Raw genomic sequence first — 27,268 nt, 5'->3', positions numbered from 1 at the left:
CGCCATCATTTAACTGTTAGCTACCAAGCTGATTGCTATCGCTTGTCCTAGCTAACTGATTGCCCAACACGCGATGAGCGATTGACTAATACTTTATGACTGAAAAGAAAAATCCACAAAACAAAACTCAATTCAAACAAGTTTATTTCTTATTATGAATTGGCCTTCTCGGTTCTCTGCATAGCACATTTTATTGTCCACATTATTTAGTTAATTATCATATTTTGTAACTTTTAATGAAGTCGCCTCAAAAAATACAGCGCATATATAATGCATACATTTATAGCTTTAATATTATTTTTCTGTATTCGTACAATTAGGCTTAGCTAAATTATATTTAATATCTATGTATGTATGTAAAAAATTACAAAAAATTTAATTGTGGTAAACTTAACAGCAAAAGCCTAGCGCTAAATAAAGTTATCGTTATCGGTATCGGTATCGCTATCGTTATGTTTATCGGTAACTATTTGTTTAAGTAAAAACCAATGCGAGATTTCAAACAATGAACACACATAAAACACAATCGTAAACAATATACAAAAAACATTTAAAGCTAGACTTAATTTATATGAAAGAATCAAAAAAACTTTGCTCAAAATACTTGGAATTCGTTGGCAAACACAAATACATGCACACATAATCGATTGATCGAAATAACACACACGCAAGCACACACAAACATTCACATAGCTAAGATACGTTTGCCATTTAGATGTAATATATATAGTCTTTTATGCTTAGCGCAAAAACCCGCATAGTTATATGTAAATATATATATATAGTATATATAGTATATTATGGTATTTAGATAGATTTTTCGATTTACTTTTTGTTTTCAGTTTATGGTAGTTGAGTGGATTAGGTAGCTTTACAACGACGGATAATTTCTTGCTTTGACAAATGCTTTCTTCGACAGCGTATCGCAGCGTATTGCGCATACGCCTAGTAGTACTCGGGCTGCTCCTGCGACTCCAAGTCCACGCACTGGCTGCCCATGTGCACCGTTAGCGTCTGATAAGGCAACGGCTTGCCCATACTCAAGTTGGCAGTCACATAGATCAAATAGCTATCGCCAGGCGTTAAACCGAATATCGTCTCCATTTCCAGTTTATCGTTTGGACTGTAAAATCGATGAAATGTTATACAGATTCGATCCATCCAATAGCTATTTTTTTACCTGGGCTGCTTTTCGCGACAGCGTATGAACTTGAAATTCTTGTGCTGCGTTATTCGCAGTGCTCCAAAGTCCATGCAATAATTTGTGTATTCCACGCCACTTCGCTGCGGCAGACTAAAGACAATCACGCAATAGCTAAAGAAGAAAAAATGTAGTATATTTTATAACTATGTATAGACTATTAATTTATTTAAAAGGTTAGTTATAATTAAAATTAATAATAACACTATTGGTAAAGCAATGGCAGCGAAGGTCTTTAGCTTAATAGAATAAAAATGAGAAAATATCAGGAATATTTAAATATCTTAAAAAAAATTACTTCATATTTATAAAATTTACTCGCTTTAGAAACCGTTCAACAAAGCTACTGATACAATATTAGTGGAAAACTGCAATCAAGCTTTGACTGTAAAAGACCCTTTACTTTTTATTAGGCTACTAATAATTCGCAACTCGAATTCTTTTCTAATGTGTAATAAATAATTTGTACAATCATATTTGTTCAAAGATATTATACTTTAATTTTAATGTAACTAAATGCATCTTTTTAATGTGGACTTCAAGTATTTGTATTATTTGATCATTATGAAGATTTGATACTGACTATAAAAATACTTTTAACAGTTTGCCGTTTCCTGATTACCAAAAAGTTACAAAAAATTATTTTTGTGCTCTTTCATCTAATTTTAACTTTATTCCTGTATTAACTTACCTCAGAGCGCGCTCATCCGGAGAGCTGTTCCAGGCTAATGTTGTGCTGGTGCAGCGGGTGCGAACATTGAATACGGTTACGTTCTTGGGCAGTTCCGGGAGATCTCGAAATAGTCGCTCGCTGCTCAGTGCCAACTATAATTGAGAAAGGGATTGCAAAAGTTCCCACTCTTTACGTCAAAGAATTTAATATCTTGACTTAACTTACGCGCACTTTCTGGGCTCTCAACGCTTCATCCTCGTTGTTGGGCTCAAATCGCATGAGATATCGTTGACCTGGCTTGATGCCCTCTTGCTTGATATATGTGGGCGCATAGATGTTGCCCAGATTAGCGACTTCTTTGTGGTGATGCAGCAGCTTCACTCGTATCTCGCTGCCAGCACAAGGCAGCAGCAGATAGCGCATAAAGGGCGGAGGTGGCGTGGTCGTGGGTACCTTAAAGCTGTACACCTGAACCCCATGCAATCCACCAATCTTGAGCAGAGAAAGATTCTGCTCCCGTAGTGCCGTTGGGTTTGTACGATTGAAGTGCACCTGAGTGCTGGCCAAGGGTAATGTCATGTTCTGAAGCCGCTGATCCACTCCGAAGATCTGCAGTCGATAGCTGCTGTTGGGCTGAAGTCCGCGAAGTTGTTGCTGCGTCCTTGCTCCGGTGCACACGATGTGCAAGTTGTGTCGTGGATTGAGGTGACGAGCTCGCTTCGGTGCTCGTGACCAGACCAAGTCGAACATATTGCTGGCTCCCGAGCAGGGAGCAGAAGAAGCTCTCGAATTTGTCTGCTGTTGTTGTTGAGTGTAGGCATAAATTGCCTCGCAGAAGGTGGCAAAGTCGTTGACTTCCCCGGAACCAACTTGTTGAACCACCAAGCAATAGTGCATTGCATGGTAATCGAATTTGCTGTGAAGGGAATGAGTTAGGAATTAGAGCGTCAGTTATTAATCTACCAATATATCAGTCAAGACAGAGCTTTAAGATTGCACCCACCTACGCTCCCATTTAACAATCAACTGACGTTTTCGCACCCGATTCTGAGTGCGGATGGCGATGCGATGTGAGTGATTGAGCATCGCCGATGACTGCGGATGCTTGGCCTGTGCCTCCAGCTTCAGAGCGCCGCCTTGTCGTGCCTGCACAAACAAATCGTATTGCCCACGAAGGGCGCAGGGGAGGACCAAGCGGCCCATGGCGATGCCAGGTCCCTTGGCGGGCGTTGCAAGTCGCAAGACGTTCGCTGTGTGTAGGCAAAGTAAATGAATTGAGTTGGTCAGTTGGTGTTGCATCCTTGAGGGGCGTGACACAAGTCAGAGCGTACCTGTTTGATTGTAGTAAAGCTGACGTGCCACAGGCAACGAGAACAGAATCGTCAGCGGTGTTGAGTTGTTTAACTTCAGCGCGAATCTGTGAAAAAGCGAAACAAGGCAATGAATTGCGGTGGATGTGATTGTAATGTTCTCCACCTGGGGGAGAAATAAACAGAACTGAACTGAACTCAACTGCAAACTGTTCGCGCTCTTTGTCAAAAATCATGACACTAAATTATCATTCACAATTTGTTTCGCTGATGGTGTCCGAGTCCGTTTCAAAGTCAAAGTCCAAGTTCGAGTGCGAGTCCGGGGTGAGTCAGCGCCTTTGGCAGCTGTGGCGCTGCAACAATGTTGCAGGCATGAGTTCAACGGGTTTCTGCTTGCAACAAGAGTTTCCTCTTCTCTCCTCGCTTCGTTCTTTTTTCGTTACTTCTCGAGCTTGGCAGACTTGAGAGACGCTCAATGTTTTGTTTTGTAATTAAATGCGAAATTTACGAGCAATCTTTCTAATGACAAAAGCCAAGACAAATGTGCCACAGTTCGCACACGCCCACATACATACGCATATGAGACTTATGTGCGCGTGTGTGTGTGTGCTTGTGTGTTGGTGGCGGAAGAGCGGACAGCGCCATTGCAGCAAAGTGACTCATTGACTTGGCTTATGGCCGGCCATCTCAAGTTTTATGACCGGCTACTTCCGGCCAACGCCAACGCCATTTTGCAAGCCAACCCCCCTCCCTCCCCTCTTGGAGGGTTGCGAATTTGGCTGCACCGCCAAAAGGTTCCCAACTGTTTGATGGAGTGCTTTAATGCATTGCCTTTGTTGGCGGCCATTTTCCGATGGCGCCACAGCGACTGCACAAATATTTGCTTTAATTCAAGCCTCGCATGTTGCAGTTGCGATGACGTTCTTTATTTTATTGTTTTTTTTTTTTGTTGCCTGATGACAGCAGTCAATTACAGAGGGCAAACACAACAGACTCAATGCGCCATAGCCGAATCCCCAGAAGCTGGCCATAAATGATTTAGGTGTGTTGCCATTAACCGATGTGCCGCATGCATTGTAGGGCAGCAAACGCCAACAAACACACAATAAAGCCAAACACGCCAACAATTGTCTCAGTTGCTCAACCAACGTTCAGCTCGAAGTGTGCATGAAAATGAGGCCGAATTTCGCGCTGTTGCTTCTGATGCTGATGGGCGCTGAGGCGATTGTGAATCCTTCCAACGAGTCCGCCAATATGGTCATCTACATGCTGCCCGGCAAGGATGTGGGTCCGCATACCTGGCAGGTGGGCGTCGATTGTCTGGACAGCTTTGCTCAAATCTTCTTCTACCGCAATCCCATGGAACGTTTCACTCGCGCCTACAACCTGATGATGACCAACGTGTACAACATGTCGCTGCCGGCAGCTCTCATCCAGAAGGGCTTCAGCAAGCGCATCAATGAGGCCATCAGCAACACATCGATGCCGCCGGAACGTGAGTTCTATCAACTGCGCGTCATCTCCGATCAACTGAATTCGAAACCCTCGAAAATCTTTGGCGAAATTCTACTGGCTGACAATTATGTTATCATCGTCGACAGCGTGGAGCGACTGCAGAAGATGATGAGCAAGTATTTGACTAAGAGTCGCTCCTGGAATCCAGGAGCTCGCTTCCTTGTGCTCTACCATAATCCAGAGCTGCGAGATAAGCCCTGGAAGATTGCCTCGACGATCTTCAACGATCTGATGACCAAGTTCTACGTGCATCGAGTGGCTTTGCTTTATGCCAACTCTTCGACGGACTACAATCTCCTGGTGAACGATTACTACAGCAACATCGACTGTCGCGTGCTCAGTGTGCAGAGCGTGGGACAATGCCAGAACGGTCAGCTTTATCCCTCTTCACATGCGGTTCATGTGTCCATGTTGGATTACATAAGCGGCTTCAGTCCTCGCAACTGCACCTTCTACGTCTGTTGTTCTATTGCTGCTCCCTTCGTGGAAGAGGATTGCATTGTGGGACTCGAGATGCGGATATTGGGATTCGTGCGCAACCGTCTGGGTTTTGAAGTGAGTGATACGAAACACCACACGGTATCAGACGTTGCAAATCAATAGGGGGAATCTTAAGACAAATGTTTGCTTCAAATTTTTCGGTTATTAAACGGATGTATTAGAAATGCGTTAAACTCCGAGCATCATGTAATTAAGTTCCCAATTATATTGCGAATTCAGCTTAAGCAGCCAAAAGATATATCTTCAATAATTTTTCAACCATTATTTATTTAACGAAAAAAAATATTTTAAGGACTAGAAAATAATATTTAATTTTTTGGGAAAATTGAACTCTTTGTCCGAACATCCACATCTATTTTATTAAAAAAAAACGCTGCTTTTTTAGTGTAGTTCCCATTTCAGAATTAATATACTGAAGAACTATTAAAGAATACCGAAATCTTCATTAGGTATAATATATTAATTACCATTGTTAGAATATACCAGCGTACAAAATATACCAGCTTACTGACCAAACCAACTATAACGCGAAAGATGCGTCTGCTATTGAATAAAGTTATTCCCAACAATATCTTCCTTACAGACCAATCAGACGTGCACTAGGGACACACGAGGTGAGGTCGATGAAGATGGCAACTGGAATGGTTTGCTGGGAAAATTGTCCGAGGGCGAATGCGACTTCATAATGGGAGGCTTCTATCCCGACAACGAGGTGACTGTCGACTTCTGGGGATCCGACTCTTATCTCCAGGACGCACACACTTGGTTCACCAAGCTCGCGGATCATCGTCCAGCCTGGCGAGCCATGATCGGCATCTTTGCCTGGAACACTTGGGTTAGCTTTCTGTTGGTGCTTGTCCTGACCTGGCTGTTCTGGTATGCCTTGGTTCGGATCTTGCCGGAACCAAAGTACTTTCAGCAACTCAGCTTGACAGCCATCAACGCCCTGGCAGTATCCATAGGCGTGGCAGTGCAGGAGCGTCCCATATGTGAGGCGACGAGATTATTTTTCCTATCGCTGACCTTGTATGGCATTAATCTGGTGGCCACCTACACTTCGAAGATGATTGAGACATTCCAATACCCTGGCTATCTACATCAGCTGGACGAACTGAAGGAAGTGGTCGCTGCGGGCATTCCCTTTGGCGGCGAGGAAGAGAGTCGCGATTGGTTCGAGAACGACGACGACATGTGGATATTCAAGGCATACAATTCGTCCGTCGACTTTAGGCCACGCACTAAGAACCTCAAAGACGTAGAGGAGGGACTGCGCTGCATTCTGAGCAGCCGCATGTACATTATGCAGAATCGACATGCGGACGACATCTTCGCCTTTCCCCAGAACGTCTTCACCAGTCCCATGCAGATGATCATGAAGGCGGGCTTTCCCTTCATGTTCGAGATAAACATGGTAATCCGCTACATGCGGGATGTGGGCATCATAGCGAAGATTGACTCTGACTTTCGATTCAACAACACGTACCTCAATCGCATTGCCAAGATGCGACCCAACTTCGCAGACACTGCCATTGTGCTGACCACGGAGCATGTAAAGGGTCCCTTTGGCATACTAATCTTTGGTATTTTCAGTGCCTCTCTGGCCTTTCTTCTCGAGTTGCTCTACGTTTATCGCGGCTGCAGGCTACGCAGGCGACAGCGACGCAGGCAACTACGGCGCACCAAGTGGCGCAGAGAACGTTATCAACTCCGGCAGGCAATGGCTCCGGTTGTGCGATTCACGCCCGTCAAGAGACGCAAAGTCCTGTAAGGCAGCCAGACAAACAAAACCAACTAACCAAGTAGTTGAAACCATAAAAATTGACTCAATTCACATAAATTTGCAATTGAGGGAGCGACCACGACAACGACAAAGGGAGAGAGTTGAAGGCAGAGTGGCAACATCAATGTTGGGGTCGTTGTTGTTGTTGTTGTTGTCGTTGTCGTCTTTGTCGCTGTGGTCTTCCTCGTTTGTTGCTTGAATGTCTGGCCTCATCTGGTTGGTAGTTGTAGTTTTCACGCGAAATACTTAAAATCAGCGACAAAATTCTATTTTTGCAACTATCAAAAGCGACGGCATGAAAACAAGCAGACAGTCAGGCAGTCGGTTGACTGCTTGCTTGCTTGCTTTCTTTGCTTTAGTTTGCTTTGCTTTGCCCTCCAGCGCCATTTCCATCTCAGCTTCCATCTTCTTAGCTTGCAGGCTACAATCTCTCCCTCCCTTCTCCCTCCCCTGTCCTTTCACAGTTTGCAGTTCGTATTTTTTGCTCACACAAATTGACAATCTGCATTGAATGAATAGTATTCCTGCGTTTGCTGCACCAAAATACAAAGAACAAGTTTCGAATGGAAAACACAGATAGTACTCTAATAGTGAATAGTGAATGGCCAGGGAACAAGCTAGTTCACATAATATGCTTATAAGCACCATAGTTACCAAATGTATTTGTATAAACTTTGGAATTTGTGGCCCAAATAAAAGAAACTCTGCGATTAAAACTTTTACACTTCGATAGTTTAAATGTCAACCCAAAGAGATTAGAGCACAGTAAGGTGAACAAGCTAAAGTCACAAAAAGCTCAACAAAACAATCAAAATAAGTTCCTCAAAAAAAGGTAAACTCTTATATGGTGTTGATACATATCTAGAACATTTATTTTACAACTATTCTAAGCTCTTTTCCTAGCTGCGACTTAATTTAAATTGCTGCGAAAATACGTTATACAATTAAAATTATAAAATTTAAACTTATTTAATAAATATAGAAAAAAATACTAAAAATTAATGAAGGATATTATTGGTATATCGATGTAGTACTACTACATTTCAAATATATTGTAGAGAAAAAATAAAATATACCAAAAAAATTTGGAGAACCAGCATTTTAAGAACAACAAAATTTTCAAAACTTATAAAATCGCGACAATAGCTTTAAAATTGGTATTGATTTTATTTATTTATGGGGGCTATAGTAGGCGTGACAAAAATCTAAAACAAACTTGATCTCCCAACGAAAACAAGTGCCATCATAAAAAATAATAGCTCTATCTCTTATAGTCTCCATCATCTAGATGTTCATACGGACAGACGGACAGACAGACGGACATACCTCCTTCTGCTTATCACATACACTTTCTGTAGTCCTTATGAGAAGGTATAAAAATAAATAAAATAAGAAAAAAAAAACAAAAAATATACCAAATGTTATATTATGTACATATATCGATATACTCTTATATTTAAGGTATACTATAGATATGAATCGAGTCGGCTAACCAAGATGTCTTTTTCTGTTATCTGGTTATATAGCTTTCCTGCTGGCACAAAGTTATAATACCTCCGGGTATAAGTACACTACTTTAAAGTACTTTACATAGTTAAAATATACCTTAAAGTAGGTAAAGTAATTACAATAAAAACTCAACTTATTTAAAAGAGTATAATTCACTAAATTGAATTTTATTAAATTCTGCGATGAGATTATTCTCTTACTTCTCAGTAGATGTTTGTAAGAGGTGAATAATTAATTAATTTAGTTTTGTTCTGCGATTCATTCAAATATTTTAGCGCGCAAAACTTTGTTGCAAACATTCACATTCACTAGATTACTCAGAAAGCACTCACAAAATGGGCACAACGTGCACTTAGTGACTGCACTTTAATGCAAATGTGTGCATGAGTGAGTGTGTGCGAGTGTGTGTGTGTTGATTTGCTTCTGTATTTTGGTGAAATTGTAGACTATTGAACTATGGCGTTTGAGCAGTGTCTGATGAGTGACTAAGCGACACTACGGAGTCTGTCTGTCCATCCGTCTGTCCGTCCGTCTGTCTTCTCAGTCTGTCTCGCCGTACGTGCGACGCCCAAGTGTCTGTCTGATGCGCATTCTATTCACACTCAGTCCCATGTGGCAGTTGCAGTTGCATGTGCAGATGCAGTGACAAGTCTGTGTGCGAGTCTAAAAATATCGACTACAAGTTTATTTCGAAGCGATGCTAAAAGTCGTCAACGTTTGCCGAAGGTCTGCGCACTTTCTGGCGAAAAATTATGCTGCGCATTTTATGGCCAACAAATTTTAGTGCTCTCTTCTTATTGTTGTTGTTGTTGTTGCTGTTGTTGTTTTTATTATTGCAGCTTTTTTTGATACGCTTACAAATAAATAGTTTCACGCCATAAACCAACACGCGGAGAGAAGGAACTGCGTTTGTGGGGGAGTCAACCTCCCCTTGGTCTATCTCTGTCTCCCCTCTCACTATCTCTCTTTCTTTTGAGTGCAATAAAAGTTGTTTACAACATTTCAAGCCTGCGGCGAGCATAAAAATGCAACGGCAGCAGTAGCACAAAAAAAAAAAAAAGAACACAACACAACACCCGAGACTATAACAACAACGCATTAAAAACGATTTTGTAGTTTGTTTTGATTTTCGGGCCATTGGCCAAATGCGTGTATGCTACAGGTGGCAAGTGGCCCAGTCCCAGTTGCAACACACACACCAACACACAGATACCAGCAGCCAATTCCGATTGAAGTTCCAGTTTGCAAGGCAGATATTGCGCCGTCGAATTAAGTCGTAAAATTAATATTTATGATTTGTTTGCGTCAACGAATATAAAGTGTAGGCCGAGTTGTTCCTTGATTGCTTCCAGCACAGGAGCTGTGTCCTGTCTGCCAACTCTTCTCCCTCTCTATCTCTCTCTCTCTCTCTCTCTCTCTCTGTCTGTAGAATCAACTTCTACAGTCGGTTAACAGGCCGTGCAAGCATCGGCAGGCAGATCGCTTAATTCTAGCAAAACTCTTAATGACTGAACGCCTCATAAACTCCGCGTTTGCTCTGCGCTTTTCACACGCTCCACAACGGCAACTCGAGACGTACATCACGTAGCCGGGCAGCTTGGAGGTGCTGCAAACCGTGCAATAGGAGCACTCGCCACTTGCCACTTGCCACTGGTCGTGCGACAATAAAACCAAAAAAAGAGCGACATTCATTTGAATGTATGACATTCTATGCCAAAATGATCAAAGTTATATGAGCACCAACAGCAGCACCAACAGCAGCAGCAGCAACAACAGCAACAGCAAAGTCAAGCGCCATTCCAACAAGAAAAGGTTCGCACGTTCTTTGACGAAATAAAAGACAGAAACTTCAAGTTGAAAATAAAAGCAATTTCAAACAGGAAATCCAAGATAAGGCAGATCGAATTTTACATGCACTTACTGAGACTGAGATGAAGTCTGATATGGTAGTGAATATATAATCTCTTTTTAAAATTCGTTGCTTAATATGCTTCCACATTTGTACTTGATTGATCTTCATATCGTAGCAAACTAACCTCAAACTACTTATAGAGCATCGAAGTTGGGGAAAACAAAATGCCTGCCAGGTTGAAGTCTGATATGGTAGTGAATATATAATCTATTTTTAAAATTAGTTGCTTAATATGCTTCCACATTTGTACTTGATTGATCTTCATATCGTAGCAAACTAACCTCAAACTACTTATAGAGCATCGAAGTTGGGGAAAACAAAATGCCTGCCAGGCGCGCGTTAAGCGAAAACGTGACGACTTGTCTTGACCCAGGACCAAACGAGGGCAGGCCAAGCAAAAAAAAAAAAAAAAAAAAAAACAAACACGAAAAAAATAAAATAATAATAAGGGAACAACGAAAAAGTTGCTCATACGCCACGTGCAACGCGGTCGCAGCTGTGAGCCTAACAAAAACAAAAACACACACAAACACTAGCGCAACTTAGACAAATACAAGTTGTGGCATGTGGCAGATGAAGAGGGCGTTCAAAAAGCAAGAAGCAGAAAAGATCTACACACACACACGCACACACACATTCGCACTGCTAATATTTATGGCAACTGTAAAAATCTGGCTGACTGGCTGCCTGGCTGGCTTTTGTGTCTGTGTCTATGGCTGTGTGTGTGTGTGTGTCTGTGTTTGTATTTGTGTTTGGCCAGCCACACGTCGTGGTTATAAATTATTTTTGTTGGTTTCTTTTCCCATGCTATCTAGTGTGAAGTGGAGTGAGAATGGCGCCCAAGTTGATGTCCTGCCCCAGTGGCATCTTCGTCCTGTTACCTCAGCGTGTGTTTGTGTGTGTGTGTGTGTGTGTTGGTTATTGTTTGTGGCTCTCTAATTTGATTTGTGTGACAGACGGCGACGCCAGCGCACTTAGGCGCATTACTCAAATTAGAAGTTGAAGCACTTAGCTCAGCTCAGCTTACGAATTTACAAATTACAACTTAAGCACTGAGAGTTCTACTCACCGTTTCCTCTGCCTCTGCTCAAGGGCAATGTGGACGGGCACATCCACATACAGATCCTCCACATCGTCAATGCTGTTCACCATTTTCTCGTAGGCCAAACGCTGGGGGCAAACTGCAGAGATCGCGGCATGTGTCTCCTGTGAGGAAGCTGGACTGATGCGATTGCTGATCAACGGTGAATGAGCAATCTCTGCCTGCAATTGCGCACAGCTGAGCAGCAATAAGATCACCAAAGGTTGCCGTCGCATTGTGATTATTTGATTTGTTTATTTTCGTGGTATTTTGTAGATTATTTCTATAAAGTCTTGCGGCTCTTCTGCGGTCTTGAGGTGTGAATTTAGGTGCGCTCTACGTAATAATAATAATCTAGCATTCATTTATTCGATCGTAAATTTAACCATATGTCTAGTCAATTTCAGGTCTGAGAAAGAATACGTTGTATATATTCGCCATAAATTAATGAAATAATGTGCTAATTAATTTTCATTTCAATTCATTAGAAATCTTGACTGTCAATTGCATTGTGACCACTAATCGATCAAAACTTCAGACTCAGCTCTTCGGCTTAACCCACAACAATTGTTTTATTTAGCTGTTAATCTTCCTTAAGCTGATTTAAGTTTTCTGCTTGACCACTTCAGCGTCTAGCTGTCATCATCCCCCGCTGTGACCCCAACCCCAGCCCCTTTATTGCCTTCCTTCTGCCCCGACACGCTCTAACCCCTCGCTCCCTTCTACTGCTGGGCACAATTAAGGCCTGTCGAACCTTTGACACGCATCACTGTTGCTTTCGGGGCTGTGACAACTTCTTTAGCTTTAGCTTTAGCCAACCGAATATCGCCAAAAAAGAAATTATTTTTAGCAGCGCACTGCGGCGGCTTTTTAAGAGTTTTTCTGTTTTCCTTCTGTTTTTTTTTTTTTTTTGGGTTTCTTACTTTTGTATTTCTCTTTATTGGGTTTTTTGTTACTTTTGTTTTGTTTGCTGAGGGGCAGCCAATTAATTTTTGGCCGCACTGAATCGATTCTTGGAACTGTTAGATTTGCTAATTGCGTCCACACGCCCCCAACACACGCACAAGCACACTCGCACACTCACACGCACACGCATACGCACACACACATTCACATGGGCAATTAATATTCTGCGAATTTGCGTGCGCTTCGACAATTTGGCAACGCCGCGTCGTCAAAAGGGAGGCTGGTCCTAGGCAGGGGGTTGCCACCTGTTGTTGCCCAGCTAAGCAATTAACGAATGAAGTACGCCTACCACAAACGCGAACACATACACATGCACAAACGCATACACACGCGCACTAGCACAAACACTCATTCGCTAGTTAGTCTCTGGTGCTGTGTGATTTTTTTAAGGCGCGTAACATTTATCGTTGGCCAGTGTGTACCGTTAGCTAGCGGAATCTCACTAAACCTTTTGCTTTTGCTCCCGATTACAAAAACATCGAAATGTTCACACAATCTCGAATACTGTTAGATAAAGGAATCGCGAATCACAGAGGCACGCGCGTATGTCGGAAGCTGAAGCTGCTGCTTCCGTCTGCCTTGACGAGCAAACACAAAATGAGAGTCGTGCGCAAAGCAAAGCAAATGAAATCCCGAGGGCAGCTGTCGTCGACTGCTCTGCTCTGCTCTGCTCAGTGCTCTGCTCTGCTCTGCTTTGGCCAGCAGCAGCAGAGAGTAGGCAGCAGCGACTGCAGCTGTGTTTACGAAGATGCCGCCCCAAAAAAGCACGAAGATATTTGCCGAAGTGCCAACTGCGCTGCCAGCAGCAAGCGCACATTTGTTGGTATGTGTTTGTGTTTGCGATTTTGAGCATGTGTGCATGTGTACATATGTATGTACATATGTATTTAAGTGTTTTTATATATAGCTACTTCTACTTTTTTCTTTGCTTTAATTAATGTGCCTGCCTGCGCCTGCTTCGGGCCTGCTCCATTGATGAGGCGGCCAACTTCGACTCGTCTCCGTCTCGGTCTTCGTCTCCGTCTCTGTCTTCGTCTCCTACTGACTTTCCCATTGTTATAGGATTGTGCTTTATTGTTGCTGTTCTTGCTCTCGTTCTCTGTGGCACCAACAATTTTCAATTTTTGAATTTCATTTTCATTGAAAGCAGAAACACAGAACTCAGAAAATACGCCAACAACATGTAAAACATAAAATGCGTTTGTTTTATGTGCGGCACGTGACTTTGAAGGCAAAAATCCGAGCGCCACTGAGCCGCAACAACTCTGCACTCTGCACAACTTGAAATCCGATATTGTGCCTCGAAAGCACACGGAAGATAAACAATTGAATCAGATCCAAATTGAGATACTTTTGCCTTCGCGTCAAGTGCATATGCGTTGATCCGCTGACTAGTCCACGCCCGTTCCTGCAACTGGCAATGGCAACTGACATCTGGAGTTTAGTCTCCATGCCCTGGCAGATCGTGTCACAGTCCGTGTTCAAGCCGTTGCTTCGTTTACTTTTCATCTTTCGGGCCATAATTGTTACACAAAACATGTGAGAAGGCTAGAGTTGAGTCTCCTCGACTATGAGATACCCACTATTCATATCAAAGAAGTTCAAAGCAATTGGAATGCGGTATTATTGTTATAATATACTAAAAATATATTCCAAAAAAACTAAAAAAAAAACCAAAAGGTATATTCAGACTATAATTCAATACACAATTGTATTACCAAAGAGATACAATACAGTATTAATAGATTATGGTATCGCTATTGACACGTTCGTATGTAGTAAAATACAAAAGTATTTAAAAATATATATATTGTGGATATCCTTTACATAATTTGTTATTATTATTAAAAGTTTTTATATTTTTATTTATTATATTAAATCTAATATTAAATTCTGAATTTAATTTGCTGAAAAGAGAGTGCTGGTTGATGAGGTCTTAAACTTTGGCACTTAATAGTAGAAAACTGAAAGTGAAAGTTAATCTAAGAGAGTCTCCAACTTTTGCGAAATCTATGCGATCGTAAGAATATACACATATGTACATATTTGTCCTATTCCTAATCAAACTTGTTGTTCACTCCACTGCGTTATAATACTTTGTACAGAATATATTATTATTATTATATACATATTTCAAATATATACATATATATATATCGTAATTAAGCTAAAAATTACACGATATCTTCACAAATACCGTACCGTATATTCAGAAAAACCTTACTAAGATATTGTTTGAATTTTTAAGATTTTTTTAACATATAAGATACTCAACTGATATTTACTGCATACTAGTTTTCTTCTTATATTAAATATAATAGTAAGCTTTCTGTTGGTTTACTATTGCTGATGAGCTCAGTTTTGTTTCCAATTAGTTTCAGAAATAATCTACTGATTATATGTAGATATTGTAGAATGACAAATCAAACATTGCAATGCATTTCAGCAAATATTTTTATATTCATTGGTTTTGCCATTGTTTTTATGGAATATTGCTGACTTTGCTCACTTTCTCAGACTCCCTGACTGCGCATTTACCTTAGTTCACTCGAGGTTTTCCCGGAATTCTGGCATACGCAGGAAACACAGGTTTTTGGGGGCCTGTCTACAGTTCGTAGCTCGTAGTATCGAATTCTCTGCAAGTTAAGCTTAGATATACAAGAGCAACAAATTAAAATGACCTAATCAGCGGCGCTGGAAATGAGACGCGGATGCGGAATACACCTGATGACAGCGGACACCACATATTCGTAACATATAGTATATCGTACCATTTGCAGTTCACTGTGGATACTTGTTGTTGAGGGTAAAGAGGGGGACAGCGGGGCAGCCTTGACGGCGCCGCTTAAGAGCAAAAGTTAGTCTTGAAGGATGGGAGCGAAGCTGAGTTGAGGTCGGTTCCTGCCAGGCCAAGCTCATGCATAATGCAAGCTGCTTGCCAGGCTTTGACTTTGGCTTTTGCCTTGCCTCTGGCTTTGATGGTGGCCCAAGCGGCGTTGCATTGCATTTTTTAACAAATTAATTATCGACAAAAAGGTGGAACGAGTCCCAAGACCGACTGAGTGAGTTTATGAGCAAATGCCTCAGAGTGGAAATAAATGACACGATCTTATACCCGGTAACCTGAGATGTATGGAATCGCTTAAAAGATTCAGCAGTTGAGGAAGATAAGAAATATATTTATATAGACATATATAACATATGTATATCATAGTAAGTAACTTAAGAAAATATTTTTTGCTTTAATTTGGAAACTTTAACTTTAGAGAATGTTTTCTTAAATACTTTTTCCTCTAAAAATTGTATTCATTGTTTTTCATTAATTTTGCAACCGCAAGAGATAACAAATATATTTATATGTATTACATTAAGAATAAACATATCTATGAACTTTTCTTAAAGTCTCTTTTCTTCTAAAAAATGAAAATTTGGTTCCTAAGTTTGAATTTAATCAGTTTAAGTAGATAAGTCTAAATTCACCTGGATTTTTTTGTTCTTTTTTTAAACTATTTCATTTATACAATTTATTTAAATATTGTTCTAATACTACACAATAACTTATAAGACTGAGAATATAATAGATGGTGCAGTGAAGAATAATGTTTTGTACTTTGTATGCTTTTTTTCTAATATGTCTATTGTGACTTTTTTAATCTGTTCCCTTTTGTGACTTTACTCAATTTAAATTTAAAATGCGTACATTAAAGTAATCAATTCTGTATTAAAATTCATGTTTCCCGGTATCTCAAAGTCGAATTGTTAAAAGTCAAGAATAATCGATGGATAAATGGAATGACTCTGAGTACAACTCAATATGTAATTGTATGGGAAAATAATGAAATGAATCATTAGTTTAATTCACATTTTGCGAGCTGCTATTTCAATTCATTCCTCGACTTCTGCTGCTGCTGTTGTTGCTGCTCCTTGTTCGCATTCTCTTGTGACTGCATTCACGTTATTGGAACAACATTTTTGCCTCACACTCGCACTTCATCAACGCGAAATGATTGGCACGCCATCGTCAACGTCAGCGACAACGACAGCAAGATGGCCAAGAGAGGCAAAAGGAGGCAAAAGGAGCTGGAGCAGGAGCTGAGATGCTGGAATGGTGATTGGTGGCTGCAGCGGCGACAGCCTCCGACATGTGTAAAGGAATCGTTTAAAATAAATGACAGCCGCGCCCCACTCCGCTCCACTCTGCTCTGCACTGCAGCTCTCAGCGTTCAGCGTTCCCTGCATAATTACCAAGCAGAGCCGAAGAGCAGAGCACACACACGGCAGATCACAATAATCAATACGATGGAAGATGGAAAAAGTATTGCCGCGCACCTTTGTGCCTTGTATACCCTACAAAGTATTTGGCCAGATGAAGTTATTAAAGATCCCTGCTACATATAAGGTATCTCAGCGTGCAGCTCCTTCTCTTGGGTACGTGTGTGTGGTCCGATGGTTCACATGTTTTCGGTGGCTTCGTTTGAACTGAGCATGGCTTGCTGGCTGCTTCTAGCTTCCAGGCGTGGCTAGATCATTTGTTTACACGCATCCATCGAGCTATGCAAATCCATCATTCACTCTACGAATGCATTTTGGCCAGCTCAGGGGTTTTTATCACATTACAACACCTTCCCAGCCTAGACAAGAGGAAGCAGAGAGTTGCCGTGGGCAGCAAATAAATGTTACACATACGGCCTGGGCAAGCTGGGTAAAACAGCTGCCACCAGCACCTGGAGGTGGTTGCTAGAAAGACAACTGTTGCTACAACAAGAGAGGATAGAGGGGAGGAGTTGGAGGAGCTGGATGAGTGACGGCTGGGCGTGGCAGTTTGGCAAGAAATGGCAAAGCAAATTGAGGGAAAACTTTTGCTTAGTCCTGCTGGGCTCAACGCTTTATCCTTGGCCCATGTCCCGTGCTTCGTGTTTCGTGTCCGTCTCCATCTCCTTCTTCCTCTCCTTATCCTTGGCCTTCTTCGTCAGCGACATGCCAGATCCGGGGAAAATTGTCAACTTGGCACGCATTTTATTAAATGAAAGAATGTTTCCAAGCAAGGGGCAAGTGGAAAGTCACTGAGGGCTCAGCTGCTGTCAAACTTATGCCAAGCAAATCGAAAGATCTCAACGCACAGCCCACAAGCCCCCACAAACACACACATACACAAGGAGAGGGTCAGGGAAAGGAAGGGAGGGAACGAGCGCAATGGGAGCTCAAAGACGACAAAGTGAAAATTTTTTAATTGCATTTTTGCCAACTGTCGCTGCGGATTATTGGCAATGGCAAGCGATTCATTTCGTTGGAAATTGCAGTGGAAAATCTTTTGCGCTTTTCGCGCAACACAAAAGTTGCATTAGGCAGCGACTGTCCCTGGGGAGGGAAATGCAATGGGACAGGGGAAACTCAACAGCAGACAATAGCAGCTTGTATTCAAAATGTGCAACGAGACATTGCTCACTTTGCACAAAAAGCAGAAAGGATATTGAATAAGGATAAGCACAGGAATACTTATGCTAATGAGCAACTGCTCCAAAAAGCCCGAGCGGAAAGAGGGAAATATGCTGCAAAAGGAAAAGCCTTAATTGCAGTTAGCTTTTAAGAAAACAAAGAATGAAAATGCTGGAAAAAAGGAAAATACTAATTCCGATACTTGTGTTTATTTTCTTTATTTAACTTGCAGAAATAACAAAGCTCAAGTTTCGAACTTTCTTGCAAATAACTAACTATACTCCAACAAATTAAAGCATGCCAATCAATTCTAAATTTATTAAAACATTGCTTATGTCGAAATAAAGCCTGTTAAATGCGTTTTAATACACTTTTTGACACACTTTTACTGAGTGACTGGAGCAATAGAAAATGCTTTAACGTTTGGTAATTCACTGAGAATTAAAACGAATAAGAAAACTACAGTCGAGTGTGCCCGACTGTAAAATACCCGCTACACATTTCTAACAAAAACAAAACAGTGCGGTTTTATTTCTAAAATATACTAAATTCTATATTTTTTATTTTATTATATTAAATCTAGTATTTTATACTAAATGTAATTGTGAAGAGAGTACTGGCTACTGGGGCCTTCGACTCGATACCAAATTAATATACTGCAAACGTATTGAAGCATACGAAAGGCTATGTTTTTGGTATATTAATATACTACCATTCAAATTGATATTGATATACTACCATAGAGTTCAAAATATGCCAGATTGTCAGTCATACAAAATAATATACAATTTTTATCTGATCGAAATCAAATTTTAAGGAATCATAAATATCGTAATTATCGACTCCAGCATCAAAATTCAGATTGCGATTCGATTTTTATCAATTTGCGGGGCGGAAGTGTTGTGGAAAAGTATCTCAATTTATAATATAATTCCTAAATTAAGGAAAGCAATAAATATTCTTTAGGAAATCGAAAAAATCAGTGGGCGAACTGCTGAATATTCAACATTTTATTGTTCTTTATCTTATAAATTGGCTACCAAATTAAGAGAGAAGTCAGTTAAGACAACAATAATTCCAACTTCATGTAATTTAATTTATTATAGAGTATAAAGTATCGGTATTACCAATGTTCAGAAGTACCTTGAGTACAATGTTTGATAGCAAAAATTACTCAGTCAGCAAAAGTTACCCTTAACTTTCCCTTATTGCGCACAATTAATTAACAACGCGAATTGTCATACATAACTAAATATCCTACCCACACACTTTGTACACACTGATTCCTGCTGTATTTTTAATTTTTATTTTGTTTTCAGTTTTTTTTTTTTTTTTGTTTTTCTTTTAGTTTGCGCAAATCTTTTTGTTTTTGTTGTCATCATCAATGTTGTCTTCGCTTGTTGCTGCGGTTTTTTTTGTGTTTAAACGTTTCGGCTGCTTGTCATGCGATGAAAGAGCTTTTGTGTCAGTGCCTTCGTATGCGTGTGGCTGTGTGTGTGAGTATGGTCGTGTGTATGTAGTGAGCTGTTACGCGTTGCCACCCAGAAACTCAAGTTTATACGAGCGTACATATTCCATCATCATCACCATCAGCATCATCATCATCATTCTCATCCTCATCCTGGTTGCTGTTGTTGTTGCTGCTGTTGTTGCTGCTGTTGTTATCGTTGTTTTCGATAAGTTGTTGCTGCCACGCAACCTGCACGACAGCAGCAGGAGCCGAAGCTGTGGCTGAAGCTGGAGTCGAGGCAACAGCATGCCACACAAAGGTAACACAATGATGAGCATGTGCATGAGGATGATGATGATGATCGATGCCCTTGCCAAAGCCAAAACCAATGCCAACAACAGGCGATAGTCAACAACAAGAACAACAACAACAACGATGACGAGGACGATGATGATGTCGACGGCAGCGTTTGATTTGCTTCGCCTGCAAACGCAGCCCATTAAAAGTACAATGACCAGAAAATAACGTTATTAAGCAAGCGCCTTTGGACAGAGGCACAAAACCCAAAAGCCTTAAAATCAAAACAACGCATGGTACACAAGAATTGCTCCACAACACGCACACACAACAACACTCTGTCTGACAGAGAGAAGAGACACAGTTCCACAGACCAGGTTTAGCTGCGTGCTGTGTGAGAGAGAGAGCGAACGATGAGCCCAGTTTCTGTCTCGAGTCCCAGTTCTCGCCACAGCTCGCGATCGAAAGCGAAAACGTTGGAGGTCCGCTACATAAACAAAGCCCAGCCAGAGCAACAGGCAACAGTCTACAACAACAACTGCTTCATACTTAAAAGAGTTCATAGGATACTCTGCAAATTTTAGGCAATAGTGATCATAATATTATATTTTTATGATCCATCGGTAAACAGGTCCTGCTGAATGACATGAACGTTTCATGACATCTTTTCATTCAATTTTGTACAACAAAAATTTAAAAATTATTTACTCTATCAAAAAAGAGATAATAAATACCAAATTTTATAAATATGGGCATAATTTTTAGTAAACCAATAAGTTGCGATGATCAAGGTATGAAATAAATATTAAAAAGCAATGCATTTTTTCAGCAATATCTTCTTCTCTTGACTTGATTTTGTTTTGTCTTGAATTTTGAAAATACATAAATATAGAATATCAAATCACAAGCAGCTGTTGGTCAGAAAGTATAATTAGTATTGTGAGACAATCTTAGTTTGATAATCCTTTTCTGTTAGCGCTACCAAAATTTGACTTTTAAGATTGTGCAGCTAAATGCAAATAAAATTAAATTCAAGAATTATGGTTACTTATAAGATATATATATATATATTTGATCTAGAGAACCTTTCCGGATTTAATATACCCATTTGGAGATAGTTTTTGCGAGGTATACTTCAACAACAAAAAAAAAAACAGGCCAAAACAATTTGGATTTTATATTTTTTGTATGATGCTCTAACTGTTTATCACATGAGTCCCAAACTAATTGGTTGACTCTTTTGAGTTGGGTTAGTTTTGATTAGAAGACCCATCAGAAAGAGAGAGAGAAAGAGAGATAGAGAGGAGGCAGACCCTGGGCGGGAAAGAAGGCAGTAGCAGGTAGTCAGTGTCGAGCAAACAAGCCCAATTACATAGTATGTAGTACAACAAAGTTGACACCCCTTGCTCTCCCTCTCTATCTCTCTCGCTCCCTCTATATCCATCTCTCTCTATCAAAGCGAATACTCGATACAATGCATTGCCGAATGCTGCCCCAAATTGCAGTCGAAAAGGCGCCCAACTGCAAAATGCCTCTGTGTGACTGCGGCTTAAAATTGATTGAAATTATCAGCTTTGGGTTTTGGCATGTCACTGTGAATACACGTATTCACATATGTGCTAGTGTATATGTGTGTGTGTTTCTATCTGTATGTGCGAGAGACATTTAATGGGTTAAACGAGCCAATGTGTCGTCGCTGTCGCTTGCCAAGTGGCTTACGCTTGTTACTTAATTGGATTTGGGTTAAGCTGCAAAATTACGGCCAACATAGCGCACAATAACAATAAACTTGTAGTTAAAGTCCATCTCTGTATGTGTATGTGTGTCTGTGTGTGTTGGTGTGAGTTCTATGCTGATGAGATCGTTTAATGAAATGATTGCTCAAATGTCCTTATCACAGCACAACAGCAGCGATATGCAGAGAGCAGAGAGCGAAAGAGGAGGGAGAATGAAGACTGCTGCCCAAGCAAGCGTGTCAAAAATCAAACTGAGGTCACATTCCATGTAATTAACAGTGGCAGCATCTCCGCATTCCAAATGAATGCCAAATGAAATGCTTGCCAAAAATAACCAAAAGCAACAAGACCAACTGTCAACATTCAAATGCCAACCGAACGCCATTATGACACATCACACACAAATGCGACATACGCTGAAAAAAGAATGAGAAATTGAAATGAAATACGCAGGAATTATTCAAATTTTCATATCTCTTAAAAACAAATTCAATAGAAAATAAAAGATTTTTATTAAATCATTGAATTATTAGGTTATCTAAAAAAAATGTAAAAAATAAAACAGGCGCTGTAAAGTTACTTCATTTATTATCCGTTAATCTTTATGCACTACACAATACTTAAACTAAGTTATAGTTACGTTCTATTCAACACTTAAGTGTAGTATTTATTAAGTACTACATTCCAAGCTTAAAATAAGAAAGTATCGATAAGAGAAGCAACAATTTGGAGAATTTATAATAAAACTCAACTTGTTTGTGATCGATGCTAGAAGTAGAATTGTCCTTCGAATTTCATTTTGGTTTAGTTCAGTATTACTTTCTATAGTTCATTTGATTCGTTCGTTCTTTCTGTTCGATTAGCCCCATTGTAGTGTGTTCGATCTTTTCAGTCCCGTTCGTGTCCGCTTTGTTTGTTTCTGACTTATTCTGCACTCTGAATTATTCGAGTTCATTTAGTTCGTTATTTCTATTAAAGAACTATAATTTTATGTTAATTATACCCGCTACCCATAGGGTAGAAGGGTATTATAACTTTGTGTCGACAGGAAATGTATGTAACAGGTAGAAGGAGGCATCTTCGAACCTATAAAGTATATATATTCTTGATCAGCGTCAACAGCCATGTCCGTCTGTCCGTCTGTGTGTCTGTGTGTCTGTCCGTCTATCCGTATGAACACCTAGATCTCAGAGACTATAAGAGATAGAGCTATAATTTTTTTTCGACAGCATTTGTTTGCACGCAGATCAAGTTTGTTTCAAATTTTTGCCACGCCCACTTCCGCCCCGCAAATCAAAAAAATCGAATAACAAGCGTAATTTTAAAGCTAGAGGTGCGAATTTTGGTATATATAATAGTTATTATTAGTTAGTTATTAGTAGTTATTAGTAGTTATGATTCCCGAAAATTTGGTTGCGATCAGATAAAAATTGTCGAAGTTATTAAAGAAATAGTTTTGTATGGGCAAAAACGGCTACTTACTAGGGGTCTTAGTTGCTTTGGCTGACAATCTGGTATATTGAGCCGTCTATGGTATATTTTGAATGCGGTACTATATCGATATACCACATATACCATTTGGTATATTTTGCAGTATTTTTGCAGTATATTTGGTATATTTTGAGAATAATACCGCACAATATATTGGATTTATTCAAAATGGGTAACGGGTATCTCACAGTCGAGTACACTCAACTGTAGCTTTCTTACTTGTTTATATACACATTTATTAATTTTCGATAATAGATAGCTTATAGTTTTTAATATTAATATTAGAGTCATTTTGGAGTGAACTGAACCAAAATGTGTTATTGACGGACTTTCTAAGGCAATCTGTCTAAATGAAATGACAATGGAACTCTAACAAACAAAAGAAATGAAGAATAATCGAGAATGGGACTCAAATCTCTTAAATTAAATGAAAGACCATCCAAATTGATCGATCGATCCAGTTCAGATTGAGACAACACTGCTGTAATCTAGGAAGAACATTGTGAAATAGAAGAGCAACCAATCAAACTTTCATAAAAACTAAATATAACTAGAAAGATCAAGCGAGAATATCCACTTTAACAAAACAGAGTATTTTATAAATTTAAATTGAAAATTGTTCATAAAATGATTCAATTAAAAATTATATTCTCGAATATTACTAAACTAAAGCACAAATATAGTAATGACAATTTTTCATTCATTTTTCACAAATGTCTCTTACAATTACCAAACCAAAACAAAATTCTTTAGAGATTAAATAAACAATAATCTTAGATCAAAGTATGAGATTTATGTTGAAAACGTGTAGACAATTCATCAACAACATGACATTGGTATGGATTATTCAGAGAATTATTGAGCACACGTTTTGTGAAAGGGAAAGTATTTGAAATAGTTGAAACTGTGCCAAAAAAAAAGAAATAAGAAAAATATTTGCACGAGTTTATAGAATAATGAGTGTGGCGCACAAGCGTAATAAGTGTGCGAATAATTGATTCATTGTTTGTTTTCGTTTCGAATATTGAGTGTTTTTTCCGTATTTATTTTGATAATTCTGGATCACAGGGTTATTTCTGGATCTATGAATGAAAATAAACAAAAGCGAAAATGTGTCGAGAAAGTGAATCAATTGTGATTAGTCAAACAACTGCTGATCAGACAGTTTGCGTGTCGGATCACTTTCGCTTGTTATTGCCAGACAATTACTCATACTTATTGCCCATCTAATGGCCTGACCAAAATACTTTACTCTTCTTGTTTTGGGGCATTTGGCATTTGGGTATTTGGCATTTGGCATTTGACATTCGGCATTCATAGCGCATCTAACGCTTCCAGCAGCTTGCAATTTTGACATGCTTTTTACATTTCTAACGTTGCTTGACTTGACTGGGATCGCAAAACTATATTTTCCACAACATTGTAATATTGTTGTTCTATCTCCTCCTTGTTGTTGTTGTTGTTGTTATTGTCTTTGTTGTTTTTGGTTGGGTGCCTGGTAACATGTTGGCATTGCCGTCACCATCAGTTGACGTCGTTGTCTGTCATTTCCCCTTGTACAACAACTGTTAGTTCGTTTCGTGCACATACACACACTGACTGCTAAAAGTATACATCACGCTCTCAAAAACATGCACCAACATGCTGCTGCACTTCACACACAAAAAGGTCCCACACTAAAACAATAATAAGAGGTGACTTCAATGTGTTCAAAAAACTATTAAAATGAATTTAATAGTTTCTTTATGTCATATGATTTAAAAATTTAATTTGATTTCTTTTTAATTTATAAGCATTTCATAATAATATATTTGGCATGCAAAATAAATAGAAATTGTATTAGAATAAAGCTGGCATAAAGCATTGTTGGACACTATGATGTGTTTTGTGTGTTGTGTGTGTTGCCTTTGCTTTCTGTTCTCTCTATTTTTTTTTGCCTCCTGTGGCAACATATTTCACTGCATAATTTCATAGTTGTGCTCGTAACGCATGCAAAAGACAATAGCAACAACAAGAACACCCATTGTGGGAGCAGCGAACTAAAAACTTGACATGGGACAGCCGCAGCCGTCTAACTGACAGTTGTCGTTGTCTCTTGACTTGTTTTTGCCTCTGCTCCTGTCGCTGCTCCTATTGTTGTTGCTGCTGTTGTTGTTGTTGTCGGGTGCTGGCTTGTTATCATTTTTTAATAACATTGTTGCGCAGAGCAACGAATTTGCATAAAACACAACGCAACACACACACGTCAAAGACAGTAACAAGGGAAACGTCGGAAGCAACAACAACAAAAACTTTAAGAGAACGCCGCCACCGTCCAACACGTGGTATGAGTAATTTCAGCTTAAGCACAAGACAATGACACGCGCGTGCACTAAGTGAGTGTGTGTGCTAGAGAATAGGATGTGTATACTCGTGGAATGTGTGTGTGTGCGCACTATGAAATAAAACAATTTTCATACAAATTCCGTGCATTTGCATAAATTTCATTGGGATGTCGCCGTCGCCTTCATCGTCGTCGTCGTCGTCGTAGTCAGCGAAGTGCAAGTGCAAGCACGTCACATCTTGATCCCGGGGTTGAGTTAAACTGTCAGCCATGGAACCATGGAGCCTTTAACGAAGGCATCAAAGCGCAACATTTAGCCAAGTGCATGACAAAAAGAACAAACTTTGTGTGTGACCAACTTTTTGTTGGCTTGGCAATAATCATAAAATTTCACTGCAAATGAAACATGAAACAAAAAACCATTCAAATGTATGTAAGTATGTAAAAACTAGAAAGAAAGCAGCATGTGATTGCAACATAAAAGCGTCCTTTACAACTCGTTGTCGTCATTTCGAATGCCCCTTGGCTGCCTCAGCATTGAGGTCGTGTCGTCTCCTGATGCTGCGCCTGCGCCACAAACTTTTCCGTTTGCCGTTGCCGTTTGCCGCCTCAATAGTTTTCAACGACCTCCAGCGAGCGTCTCTTCCTCCTCCCTTTAGCCCTCTGGCTGCCCTTTCCCACGGTGAACACTGCCCATCGGCTTTATTGAGGTTTTGTTTAAGCTTTTAGCGTACTCTTCTTTTTCGAAGTGCTTGGCTACCCAGCCAAACTTTTTATGTTCGCGTGTGTGTGTGTGTGTGTATGTGTGTGTTTGCCCGGCAGCATTTTTGCAATTAGGCAACAGTTTCAATTTTTGTGTGTGGCTGTTTTTTTTTTTCTCTGCTTCTGTTTCTGGCGAAAATGCAATGGAACTTTTCAGTTTTTCGGCTACAGTTGCACAGTTTTCATTGCTATCAGCGTTCAACACATACAAAAATGCTGCGTAATTGAGACTGATTGTGGACACGGCGGGAAGAGGCAAGAATAGAGATAGGGACAGTGACGGTGACAGGGAGAGGGAGAGCGACATGGAATGGCAGCCTGATAAAGTTGAGTCCTCTGCTGCGTGTTTGAAGTGAGTTTCAAAATTGTATTTGCACTCATACGAGCATTCGAGTGTGTATACGAATGTGCTTGATTGCCTCATGAGATAGAATCATAACGTATATAAAAGTTAGTTAACAAATTGAGTATTTTATAAGGATTGCGATTGCGATTCCCATAGCGAGTGCCCCCCGATGTACACTTTATGAAGTGCACAAGCAATAAGTATTTATTTCAACACTAATTCCAAGTATCAGTCTTCAATTTTGAGTTCTGATTGATTCCCGAATTAGTAACTGAGCAATAAATTCAAAATTAAGTTATTAATAATTTGATTTGCAATGGAAGTGATTTTGAATGGGTCAGGTCTAATTTATATAATATTTATTATATATTAAGTCATTAATAAGGAACAATAAAGAGGAAACATGACCAAGAAAGTAGAAATTATTAGAGACCTAAATTACTTTTATTATTGAATGCAATTATTAATAATAATGCCATGAATAAAAATGCTACACTTTATTCCGAATTTGAAATTCGAGTGTACTCAACAATCAGATAATCGCTAGCCATTCTCATTATAATCAAAACACTGCAGTATTATTTTTTAAGTATACTAAATGAATATACTAAAAAGTTCTACAATATACCGAAAGTTATATTTAGTACATATATATACTATTACATTCCAAATTATATCATATCATATAAAAATATGCAATACAATACAATTAAATCAATCAATGCAAAAAAAATGCTGCAAACTATTTCTTGAATAAATTCCACAATGTAATCGCAAGCAAATTTTCAGGAATCATAAAGCCTAACATTAATATTAATACTGTGATTAGTGTATTTGCAAAAACTCGATATTCGATTTGCAGGGGAGGAAGGGAGTGTAGCAACTATTTAAAAAAAACTTGATCTGCGATCAAAATAACAAGAGCTGTCGAAAAAAATAATAGCTTTTATGTATAGTCTCTGAAATCCAGTATTTTATA

At 39.6% G+C, this 27,268-nt stretch overlaps 2 protein-coding genes across 6 annotated transcripts; one reads left to right on the top strand and one right to left on the bottom strand.

The window, feature by feature from the left end:
- Window positions 1-165: 165 nt before the first annotated feature.
- On the bottom strand, window positions 166-13,045 carry LOC117570791 (uncharacterized). Of its 5 annotated transcripts, none has more exons than XM_034252643.2 (8): window positions 12,871-13,045; window positions 11,471-11,891; window positions 3,206-3,291; window positions 2,878-3,124; window positions 2,100-2,790; window positions 1,893-2,026; window positions 1,181-1,315; window positions 166-1,123 (listed from the first exon to the last, which is right to left on the bottom strand). In XM_034252643.2, the coding sequence occupies exons 2-8, from the start codon at window positions 11,716-11,718 to the stop codon at window positions 946-948; spliced, it is 1,719 nt and encodes a 572-aa protein (XP_034108534.1). In that variant the 5' UTR covers window positions 11,719-11,891; window positions 12,871-13,045; the 3' UTR covers window positions 166-945. The 5 variants fall into 5 exon arrangements, with proteins under 5 accessions (XP_034108534.1, XP_034108536.1, XP_034108533.1 ...); XM_034252645.2 differs by having other exon boundaries at window positions 11,471-11,818; XM_034252642.2 differs by having other exon boundaries at window positions 12,897-13,045.
- Window positions 4,358-7,708, top strand: LOC117571364 (uncharacterized). Its single transcript, XM_034253475.2, has 2 exons — window positions 4,358-5,254; window positions 5,784-7,708. Exons 1-2 carry the CDS (start codon window positions 4,358-4,360, stop codon window positions 6,966-6,968), a joined length of 2,082 nt encoding a protein of 693 aa, XP_034109366.1. The 3' UTR covers window positions 6,969-7,708.
- Window positions 13,046-27,268: the final 14,223 nt, after the last annotated feature.

The sequence above is a fragment of the Drosophila albomicans genome, chromosome 3, assembly GCF_009650485.2.
Source record: "Drosophila albomicans strain 15112-1751.03 chromosome 3, ASM965048v2, whole genome shotgun sequence".
NCBI lineage: Eukaryota > Metazoa > Arthropoda > Insecta > Diptera > Drosophilidae > Drosophila > Drosophila albomicans.
This window is presented reverse-complemented; position numbering and strand designations above follow the sequence as displayed.

Coding starts and splice junctions, on each gene's coding strand:
- LOC117571364 (XM_034253475.2), top strand. CDS start 4,358: ATGAGGCCGAATTTCGCGCTGTTGCTTCTGATGCTGATGGGCGCTGAG. Junction 5,255..5,783: donor GCAACCGTCTGGGTTTTGAA/GTGAGTGATACG, acceptor TCTTCCTTACAG/ACCAATCAGACGTGCACTAG.
- LOC117570791 (XM_034252643.2), bottom strand. CDS start 11,718: ATGCGACGGCAACCTTTGGTGATCTTATTGCTGCTCAGCTGTGCGCAA. Junction 2,027..2,099: donor TGAGAGCCCAGAAAGTGCGC/GTAAGTTAAGTC, acceptor TCTCAATTATAG/TTGGCACTGAGCAGCGAGCG. Junction 1,124..1,180: donor TGTCGCGAAAAGCAGCCCAG/GTAAAAAAATAG, acceptor TCGATTTTACAG/TCCAAACGATAAACTGGAAA.